Genomic DNA, 11,034 nt, shown 5'->3' on the forward strand with positions numbered 1-11,034 from the left:
GGCTTGTAGTCAGAATTATGAGGATCGGGTTTTCATCGAAGTTATAATGATGTGAAGCACTGGAGTCCAGCACAAGGCTTCTCTGTAGGGCTCAGAACCTCATTGGATTGTCATAGATCGCAGAGGTTCGTAGTTTACATACCAAAACGTACGTGGGTCTATTCATGTGGCGCGCAGCTACAATCATGCAGTTACAAGTGTACGTATTGAAGTCGCAACAGCTGGCTACATACAATATGTACTGTATGCACACCACCGTGATGACAATCAATCATTCAAGTGTCAATTGGTAGGTGGCTTGGCTGTAGTGTCTGGAAAAATGATCACAAGCCCACGTAGGAAGTCATAAGTTTGGAGCATGCGCAAATACTACCGAGGCGTTATCCCGTTGTTGTTGCTACCGCGCTTGCACTTTGACGATAAGAGTAAAAATACGGTATTAATACCTGGTAGTAAAAGTGGATTAGCAACCATCCCTAGGCGATCCATACAAGTACAACTTTATCCTCGTTGTAGTTGTTCCTTCATGCCAACACAGTGGTCTAGTTCCGATAAAGACCCTGGGATTGTCCAGGGCTTTTGCAAGGACATGTATCTGTGCTGTCACGACACACTGTGCTATAAATACCCCACTGTGGTCGACGAATGATATCAACTGTGTCATGACACCCCCTCAACCGAGGAAGATCCCGCCCCACACTCAAACATCACACTTGCAACTGCGGCGGCGACAGTATTCCAATCTCGCAAGAGCTGTCTCCTGCCTTGCTGCGCTATACGTCCTCGTTTGCGAAACCAAAGGCTCCATGGCCAACAAACCGTATAGAGGGACTACCACCCCTCCAAGCAAGAACAGCAAGTACCGAAGCTTCAATATTGCACGGTTTCTAGCCGACGTTGTCAGGGATTCTTCGTTTGTTCGGAGTGTTTTACTCACAAGGATACAGCCCCCTTGCACAAATCGAACAACGTCCAGTGGTGGTGTACCTCGACACCAACAACACGTCGACCAACTTGCTGGATATCCCATGCATGTGCCACCCCCACCCCAATCGCCCACCACTACGACATTCCGTACCTTGGGCCCCTACTTTAACAGTCACTAGCTGGCTCTGGCTGGAACCACATCTGCTTTTTTATCGTGGTAGACTGCAGCTTTGAAGGGCGTACAGTCCTCGACACGACCGTGGTCAAAGTGCATATTCTGGACGTGGATTTGGTCACGTTTTTCACGCTGATGGTTCAAACCGCGACGATCACTCGGCCGTCAAAACACCGTCCCATGACGGGGGGAGTCGCCTTCATGGGCTTCGCCCCACTAGCTTCGACGACCTTGACCAATGGCACTGTCGAGGACCACAGCGCTGCTGCCACGTACATTGTGTCCCTCGGGTTGTCGTTTCCATGCGACTTTGGCGCGTTTAAGCCGGTGACATTGTCGTCGCCGATACCCCCCCTCGATGGCATCTGGCAGGTGAACCTCGTATCCACCAACGAAAGCGTACACTTTGCATGCACCACAGGCAAGTATCGCCGGTCCCCCGACATCCAAGGCAGCTACAACTACTACTACTGGTCGCTTCCGTCCAATGTCGTGGCGTTTGCGGCCAACTTGGACTTTAACGACGTCCATCGGTTCAAAGACAGTTGGGGCACGGCGCTTTCTAGGGCTAGGCATCGGCTTCAACGTGGCCGTGGCCTCGTTGGTGATGTGGCGTACCTGGCAGGTGGACGCGGAGCTTTGGATCCCCGACATTTACCCGTCCATCCAACGACGCGCTAGCCTTCGCATCTTGCTGCCACTGGTCGACTGTGTACTCAATCGGGCGGTGGTACCCGTTCCAGTGGGCTGTGAACCAAGCCACAGATCAAAGCGGATTGGGGGGAACGATGTACTTTAACGACAATGCCCGCGCCGACACGCTCTGGTGTTGCCTCGCAGCCTCCCACGCTCTCGCCACCTGCCTCCATGTCCGCATCCATCTGTTTGTGGTGGTGGTGATCTTTGTCGTGTGCGACTATTTCCGCCTCGAGATTGTAAACTACACGGGAATGTACCTTGACCATGTGAATGCATTTGCCACGTCAAACTACCTCGACAATATCATTGCTCAACCAACTAAAGTCACCATGAACGTATGGGCGTTTCACGAAAACGTGACCACCGATTACAAGTTGATTCTGAACGAATACACGTATCTATGGGTCGCCGCGGGCTTGTGCCAGGTCTACGTCGTTCTCGAGAAAGTTGCTCGCACGTTAGCAGCCAGTCAATATCTCCCCCATCCCCACCGTCGTCGTTATTCGCTGAAGTGACTGAATGTTGTCCAACCATCCTCCGGATCCCCGGTGAATATGCTGCGCAAAAGGACTGACAACGACCACTGGACGCAAAGGTTGACATTATACAGCGATAATCTCGATGCCGACGACAACATGGTAGTTGAGCGACGGGTGGGCCGAATCAGCTGCGATGTGGTGGGGTTTGTAGCTCCAACAGACGACTACGGCCAGCAGACTCTTGTGGCCATCAACGACTACGCGTATATTGTCGTGAACGCAGTGATTGGTACGCTGTGGTTTACCGTGTGCGGTTTCCCCATCGATGACATGATGATCTTGGGGAAAGTTCAATTGCATCCGCACCATATTCACCGCATTTGGCGTGTGTCGCTGAAATGTTTGCACTGACTTGCGTTGTGATGTGACAAGCGATCAATCCTGTGACCACTGGACATAGATACGGTGCAGGAATTATGCCCCCGTCTACTGCGTGGATCTACTGTATGTAGTCTTGACCATCTTCTTTGTAACACAACCGTCGGGGGGATTGATGATGGTTTAAGCCTCTACCTTCTCCATGACCTCGTGCGATATCGTCAAGACAAGTTTGACCACCCACAAAGCTGGCGGAATGCTCGCTTCAGAGGATGTCAGTGACTGACGTGACAGGACCTTGTCTAGTAAACTCTTCGTACTCGACCCCTACCCACAGCGTCTTGATCGTGGAGAGTTCAATCTTTGAGCCACTCGGTACTTGCCGATCCAAGAACCTCCACATACAGTCTTGGGGGGGCCACGATGCTCCGCGAACATGCTGGCTATCAACGCACTGACGCCACCGATAGCATGGCTGCAGTATGTTTGTTTGAGTTGTATTTTCGAAACGGTTAACGAATTGAAACAGTTTGAAACACTGCGTGTGAAACAACCAGCCCTCGAAGTTGACAAGGTCACGGAGACGGTGGAAGCTACTGGTAGTTATCTGATGGCATATCTTAACGACACGCTTCAGGGAGTATCGTTTTGTTTGCCCAGTGGCAACCAGAATGCACGGCTCAGGAACACACATAAACTGTACTAGTACCTAAATAGAAATAGGTCTTTCGCAATGCATGGGATAACTGGCAACTGGCACCACTAAACCCATGTCAAGATATTGAAGTCCAAAATCTCCTCCCGAGTTGTAGTCACCACGTATTCCTACCTTCTCAAGGTGCGGTGCCCTTTTTTAAAACGCATGATCCCATGTGTATGTCTACATGTACTCCTACGAGCAAGATCGGATCAGGTCAAGATGGCGTTACAAGCAGGCTCAGAATAGCCTGCTTCGTGGCCGTCTGTTTCATTCCCTCCGGGTCATCACCGCCACCATCACCACCTTAGTTAGCACCATGCCGTCTCTCCGCCGCCGTGTGCGGAAGCTCATGTTTTTAGCGAGTCGGGCCCTGGCCTGTGTCGCAGCTGGCATCGTCTTCTTCTGCGAGTACACAGGCTCCGACTCGAACAAGCGGCTGCTCGTGGGGGTGTCAACGCCCCCGACCAAGACAATCTCGTACACGAGTCCCCTTGTAACCCAGTTGTTCCTGCCCATCCTCGTGTCGACCCCCGGGCTCGTCCGGACAGCATTCGAAACGCTGGACGCTAATAAACCGCAGAACCAGTCGTTTGTCGGGTACCTAGACAAGGCTACCACCGTCACCTCGTCCTCCTCGTTGTGGTCGGCCGTGTTTCACTCTGTCACAGTGACCACCACCAGCTGCAACTCCCCGTCAGGCATCGACTACTTGTACAAGCCGTCGTATCTGCACGACGTCCTCAAGTACGCATTGGCCGCGTACCCGTCGTGGAACCTCACGAATCACTGGGTCGTGCTCGACTGTGGGTATGAGGGCCGCAAATTTGAAGACACGACTGTGCTGATGCTCTACCTGGTGGACCGCCAAGTGCAAACATTTTCCACGTTCATGCTGCAGGTGCTGAGCATCCACCGGCCGGCCAAGCAGCGTCGGACTTCGGGCGGCGTCGCTATGTTTACAACGATGGCGCTGGCCTCCATGACGGTCGATGGCGTCACCGTCAAGTCCTCGCAGCCTGCCACGTACGAGACGGCGATGGGGTTTTTGTTTCCGTACGAGTGGGAGGCGTTTGAGCCTATCGCCCTCGACTCGCTCGTGCCCCCCGACGGGCAATGGCACGCCCGGATCATCGCGACCAACGAAGCGTTTGTGTTTTCTGGCACCACGGGCATCTACCGGCGGGCGCCCGACATCCAAGCGAGTTTCAACTACTTTTACTGGGACCTTCCGTCCGACCCGATTACGTTTGCGTCGACGATCCAGTTTCAAGGCGTCAAAGTGTTCAAAGACACGTGGGGGTGGTTTCGATGCTTCCTCGGCGTTGGCATCGGGTTCAACATTGCCATCAACACGGGCGTGGCGTTCCTGGTCATGTACAACATGTACATGTTCACAGGCGTGTTCTGGGTGCCCGACATCTACCCGTCGATTCAGTCGCGGGCGTCGATTCGAGCGTTGTTGTTGCTTCTCGATTGTATCATGAACGGATGGTGGTACCCCCACCAGTGGGCAGTGAACCAGGGCAGTGTGCGCAACAAGTGGGGCGGCACGCTAGACTTCAACGAAATCTCCCGGGCGGACGGGCTCATGGTGGTGCTGGCCACGACGTTTGTGGCCGCGAATGCGCTCCGCGTCCGCGTCCAGCTGGTCACCGTCGTGATGATCTACGCGCTGTGCTACTACCTCCGCCAAGACTTGATCAAAGCGATGGGGCTCTGTGCCGCACGGGTCACACCGTTCATCAAGCAAAACTACTTTGAAAACATCTTGCCCACGGGGCATGGCGCGATGGATTTGTGGGCGTACCATGAGAACGACAACACCAACTTTTGGCTTATTGCCAACGAATGTACGTACTTGATCGTGGCGATTGGAGCCAGTATCTTGTACGTGGTGCTGTTCAAACTATGGGACACCCGGCACAAGCCAATGGCGCGCCAAGTCCTGTCGACGATTCGGCACTTGAAATGGCATCATGTGAAACCGTTGGTCATGTACCTCGTGCATGTTGGCCGATCGCGCCTGAACGCCCGACATGGCAACTGCCAAATCGGCGTCGCGCGGGAGCTGTCGCCCCAAATCCACTGGACCAAGCGTTCGACGTTGTACATGGAGCTGAACGCTGCCGACACGGAGAACGCCAACGTCGAGCGCTGTGCCGGCAGCATCGTCGGCAACATCTATGGGTTCGTCGCGTTCACAAAGGACTATGTGTACGATGGCGGGCAGATCTTTGTGTCTGCGTCCGGAGTGTGGCTGCTCGGGTTTGTGATCATCAACGACCAGTATGTTGTGGGCATCAACCACTACATCAAGGTCGCGCTCAACGCTTTGTTTCGCCAAACGTACTTTAAAGTGTACGGGTTCGCCCTCCTCGAGGACGTCGTGAACACGCGCAAGACGCGCCTCTTAGCCGCTGACATTCCCGTCCGCCACGTGTGGCGGGTCTCCCTCAAGCGATTGAGATAACTAATGACACTACATAGTATGTCATGCAAGATGATTGTGTGTGTTTTTTATACAGAAACCAACCACGCGTATGTATGTATGTATGTATGTACGTAAATAGACTCTGACATCGACATCATGAAACGTTACTCTATATTCTCGACACTTTTATTCCAGGGTCGCAGAAAAATGTAAATACAACTTGTCGACAGAGGGTCGGGTACCGGTACGTACCAGGTCCATGAAGTACCAGGTCCGGGCAAATGCACCTTCTCCAAAGGGAATATCATTGGACATTTGAAGGTTGTGCCGCCCACGTTCAACATCACGATATTAAGATAGTTGCGGAGATTTGCTTGAAAGGCTTGGTCCACCGCCAACTCCACTGTAGCTGGTTGTGAACGCTGAGCAAATAGCAAGGGTGGTGGTACTGTACCCTCCTTCCCCATCTGGACATGAAAAGTGAAAGTTAGTTTAACGTTACTGTGAATTCGACCGACAAAGACTGCCAGCTTGTCCGGTCATGGATCAACATCTCTCAAGATGCGTCCAAGGGTAGTACTCATCACGCATCACAAAACTGTCCATGATTCGTTCGAACAGCGGTCTGGCCATTCAAAAACGACGGCGAAACTTGGCTTCGCCGTTGATTGGATTGGGGTCAAAGTAGTAGGTAAATCCGAGCATGCGCAGCCTCGCTATCTCGTGGTAGGTTTGGCTGGCGGTTGACAATAGAGCCTTTAGGGCGCGCAGAAGACTGATGAAAGCCAAGAATCTCCCAAGCTTGATCCATGTCATCATCGTCGTCCTCCCACGTTCATTTCCGGATAAAAACATTAATTCTCGACACTTTTATTCCAGGGTCGCAGAAAAATGTAAATACAACTTGTCGACAGAGGGTCGGGTACCGGTACGTACCAGGTCCATGAAGTACCAGGTCCGGGCAAATGCACCTTCTCCAAAGGGAATATCATTGGACATTTGAAGGTTGTGCCGCCCACGTTCAACATCACGATATTAAGATAGTTGCGGAGATTTGCTTGAAAGGCTTGGTCCACCGCCAACTCCACTGTAGCTGGTTGTGAACGCTGAGCAAATAGCAAGGGTGGTGGTACTGTACCCTCCTTCCCCATCTGGACATGAAAAGTGAAAGTTAGTTTAACGTTACTGTGAATTCGACCGACAAAGACTGCCAGCTTGTCCGGTCATGGATCAACATCTCTCAAGATGCGTCCAAGGGTAGTACTCATCACGCATCACAAAACTGTCCATGATTCGTTCGAACAGCGGTCTGGCCATTCAAAAACGACGGCGAAACTTGGCTTCGCCGTTGATTGGATTGGGGTCAAAGCGTCAAAGATCGCGTGGGATGGTGGCGGCACTGCTGTGTCGTGGCGGATGGGCACGTGGAATTGCGACCGTTGGACGGCGGCGTAGTGCCCGTCGCCGTCGAAATCAAACGATAGGTCGTCGAACGAGTGGCCAGAAGACGAAGGAAACTCATGGGTTTGAAACATCGCGGCCAAGTGATGCAACTTGCGCTGCGTGATCCACCGCTGGCCCAGCAGTCGCGTCGAGGGGTCGCCGCTCAGGGTCACGTCGTGCCAGGTCGACACGGACGCACTCAACGATATATTACATCACCCCATTGTTACTGGTACCGGCACAAAATGCCGCTTCAATCAACCTGCGGCGGTGCGTTGAGCGTCGTCCACGCCTGCAAATGCTGCAACAGCGTCGTGTTTTTGATCGCCAAAGATCGCAGCATGGCCAGCTTGGACATATCAGCATCGTGTGCATATCGCAGCGCCGTGGCAATCTCCTTCCAACGGCGCCGTACGATGAAGTTGCAACGCCTGCACTTGCTCTTCCAAGGCCGCGCATTACCCCAGCAAAGCATTCTTTTCCTCGTGCCTGCCCCTCGTGTACTATCCCGCTTGTACCTCCGTCGCTTGAGCTTCTTGTCCGCATGCTCAAGTGCCACGACGTCCAACTCGAGGTCCGTCGGAGCTTGACTCTGTATCACCGATGTTTTACAAGTGAACGTCGAAATATCTACAGTGTTCCGGTTGATATAAAATATACTGTACTAACGTCGATGGCCAGTTTATTGTGCACTTGAAAGAGACTTCGTCGTAGAATGCAGCTTACTCGTCTCCCAGGACCGAGATTTCAATTCTGAAAAGGGCTGCATGAAGCCAAAAGGTTGGGCATTCTTCCGATTATTTAATTGGCTTAAATGGACTTCAGCTTACGTTCATTTACTTCGATTTCCACTCATGTCAAGGCAAAATCGGAGGGACGGTGTATGGTGCACGGTTTAAGCTTGAAATATGTATGCTGTTTTTGCTTATTTTTTAGTGATTTCATTTTTCTAGTGATTCGATTGGCTACTCCAAAATTCAAGCAATTCCATTGGCCAATTTGAGTTCGCCTTAAACTGTCCCGTGCACCACGGTAGATCTTAAATTTTTACTATTAATATTAGTACTATACTCCTACTACGTATTTTAATACGTAGTAGTACAAATATAGTAATACAATTAAGGAAAAGTTCAACATCCATTCCAAATACAGTGTGAGCTTGCCGGTAGTAAGCTATTAATAGTAGTAACCTAGGTAGTAATCTAGAAGTACTAGTAGTACTACTACTATGGCTAACATATGAGTGAAATAGATACATCTCTATACAGAACATCACATTACACTCCAATATCGACAAGATCAACACTATCGATAGTACTACTATTTATACTAGTACTAACTTCGAACGTCAGCACCATCGTGAAATGGTCACGTTTTCGACCAAAATGGTGACCACGACTGCTGCGACGGTACTCCTATTGACTTTGCTTGCAGGTCTTGGTCGCCGTATGCCGCGATAGGGACGAAAGAGTAGAAAGTAGTAGAGGTTCACAAGTGAGTTATCAAGGGTTAAGCTAGCTAGGAGTCTGGCAACCAGTGATTCGATAGCCCCAGCTGGGTAACCTAATATGCAGTCCTGTATGCAATGTATCTAGAGTGTACTTTCTGATGTTGGGACTTGATTGGGCGTTGAGCGTCGTGCGGTCGTAACGTCTCGTCCTGATGCGCCTTTTGTAATACTCTTACGGGCAGAAACCAGCGGTAAGCCAGCGTTATCGATCATGCCGGCGTGTCGACGCTCTTGCTCTTGTCCATGCCGTACTTGATGGCCATTCGCTTGATGTATGTTCTCTGGGTGACGTACATGGACTTGTTGTTTTCGTCGCGGTCGATCTCCATCCCGAACAGCTTGGAGATGGGGCCGAGGCGGATGCGCTGCTGCAGGTGCTCGAACACGTCTGTGACCTCGTCGTCGTTGCTAGCACATACTAACACGTCGTCCACGTAGATGGTCACGATCTGTAGACGGCCATCCGCTCGACGTTGCGGCATTGTCGAGGGCTTCCAGGATAGCCTTGAAGTGCTGGTACCAGAGCAGTGTGCTCTGTTTCAGATCATAGAGCGCGCCGAGTATGCGCCAGGCCATGCCTCTCGCTTCGAACCCATCTGGCGGCGCCATGTACAGTTTGAGGTCGCTCTTGGCGTGGATGTAGGCTTTCGTGGTGTCAACTTGGCGTACCTTGGCGGCACTTCATGCCGGAGGCAGTGACGATAGCTAGGACGAGTCGTAGAGAGTCGCCTCGGATGACGGGCGCATAAGTTTCATTATAATCGATGCCTTGCCTCTGTGCAAAGCCCTTTATTACAACGCGCGCCTTAAAGATCTGAGTGCCATCTGACATGTCCTTTCTCTTAAACATCCACTTCGACACTTCAATGTACGCGTGCCATCTGGAACTCGGGAGAGTTCGTAGCATTGCATGGCTTCGAGATTGCCTGTCTTCTTCGTGCACGCTTCAAGCCAGCCAGTGGTGTCAGCCGACTGCATAGCTTCGTGGAACGTCGCAGGCACGTCCTCGTCGACGTCTGTAGCATTGAAGCACACATCGTAAGGTGCGTTGGCTGGGTGCTTTGGCTGCGTCGGACGAGTCGTCCCGGTCGATGGGGTGCTGCCACGGTACCTTGGTCGCCACACCGCGTGTGCCTTCCGGCCGCATGCTCTTGTGCGGTGTTTGTCCGCGGTCGCTCGCCTTTCGCTCTGGCTATGCGCTTGTGGCGCTTGCGCGGATCTTGTTCCTCGACGCCGATCGCGGTGACCCGTGCTTCTTGTCTAGCGGCGTCCAGGCCGTCTATGACCGTTTGCTTCGTGCGGCCTGGTGACGTCGATTGCTTCTTGGTCGACGGTCGGTGCGATCAGTCCCACCGTGATTTCCGCGTTTCTTCTTCCTGGATTGGCGCAGCCGCAACCGTTGACGTGGCGTCGGCTGCGGTGATTCTGCGACTGTTGCGTGTATCAGGTCTCGTGATTTGGGGCGGGTAGTGCGCGAAGGGTTGCCCATCAGGCGGGCCGGGCTGGTCTTGCGGCTTGACGGGCTCTTGCCGCACTCCGAGGTCGTGCCGCTGGCCGAGCACTGCAGCAGTGGTGGTGCTTTTTGGTGGCTGGATCCATGTTGACGTCTTTGTGGCCTGTGTCGTGGCGCCACATCTGTCGTCGTGCTGGCCTTGTAGGCCTTCTTAACTTCGCTGTAGCCGAGGAAGATGCATAGGATGGCCCTCGACGCTGTCTTGTCTCGTTGCGGCGCCAGGCAACATAGCCGAAGACCTTGAGTGACGTGATCTTGGGCTTGGTCCCGCGAATCAGCTCGCGTCACGCCGGCCGTTTTAGCGTTTGGTGTCCGGTTTCTCAGGAAGGCTGTCGTGTCTACGGCTTCGGCCCACCAGTGCTTGGCCAAGTTGGCGTGTGTTGGGTGTGGAGTATCTTAGCAAGCGACAGGTAGTATTCTTGCAAGCGCACTCCATTCCCATTGGTCAAGGATCTGTCAACACGACCGAAGAGAGCTCGATAGGGGATGCAAATGTGCGTTGTGAATCAGTAGATCTAAGACCTTTAACATAGTCAGTCTTCTTTTACCTTTGAACCCGGTGCATCGAGTTCTAAAGGAGTCACTGCCAGTTCAGGACCGGCAGACACAACAATAAATTTATTAGTCTCGTTTGACTAAAGGAACTCACGCTTGCAAGCACCATGGAGCCCGAGCTCGCCACCCCGCGTGCCTTGGTACCCCCGACGACATACGACCCACAACAAGGATCGTTGTCTGACCGCACCCTCGACGATGGCTTCTACACCGCGTCGGCGGCA

The 11,034-nt window shown here is 52.6% G+C and overlaps 3 protein-coding genes across 3 annotated transcripts; 1 reads left to right on the plus strand and 2 right to left on the minus strand.

Moving 5' to 3' along the window:
• Nucleotides 1-1,028: 1,028 nt before the first annotated feature.
• H257_12978 (hypothetical protein) lies at nt 1,029-2,691 on the plus strand (the record flags this gene model as incomplete). Its single annotated transcript, XM_009840390.1, has 4 exons — nt 1,029-1,074; nt 1,149-1,635; nt 1,728-2,258; nt 2,412-2,691. The coding sequence occupies 4 exons, from the start codon at nt 1,029-1,031 to the stop codon at nt 2,689-2,691; spliced, it is 1,344 nt and encodes a 447-aa protein (XP_009838692.1).
• Nucleotides 2,692-3,636: 945 nt separating this feature from the next.
• Nucleotides 3,637-5,825, minus strand: H257_12979 (hypothetical protein). Its single transcript, XM_009840391.1, has one exon. It carries the CDS (start codon nt 4,529-4,531, stop codon nt 4,208-4,210), a length of 324 nt encoding a protein of 107 aa, XP_009838693.1. The 5' UTR covers nt 4,532-5,825; the 3' UTR covers nt 3,637-4,207.
• Nucleotides 5,826-7,063: 1,238 nt separating this feature from the next.
• Nucleotides 7,064-8,590, minus strand: H257_12980 (hypothetical protein; the record flags this gene model as incomplete). Its single annotated transcript, XM_009840392.1, has 3 exons — nt 7,064-7,430; nt 7,523-7,824; nt 8,573-8,590. 3 exons carry the CDS (start codon nt 8,588-8,590, stop codon nt 7,064-7,066), a joined length of 687 nt encoding a protein of 228 aa, XP_009838694.1.
• Between the last annotated feature and the right edge of the window lie 2,444 nt (nt 8,591-11,034).

Source organism: Aphanomyces astaci (assembly GCF_000520075.1).
Source record: "Aphanomyces astaci strain APO3 unplaced genomic scaffold supercont1.44, whole genome shotgun sequence".
Lineage (NCBI taxonomy): Eukaryota > Oomycota > Saprolegniomycetes > Saprolegniales > Verrucalvaceae > Aphanomyces > Aphanomyces astaci.

Bases quoted from the DNA above. Each gene is read 5' to 3' on its own strand.
- H257_12979 (XM_009840391.1), bottom strand. From the start codon at position 4,531: ATGCCCGTGGTGCCAGAAAACACAAACGCTTCGTTGGTCGCGATGATC.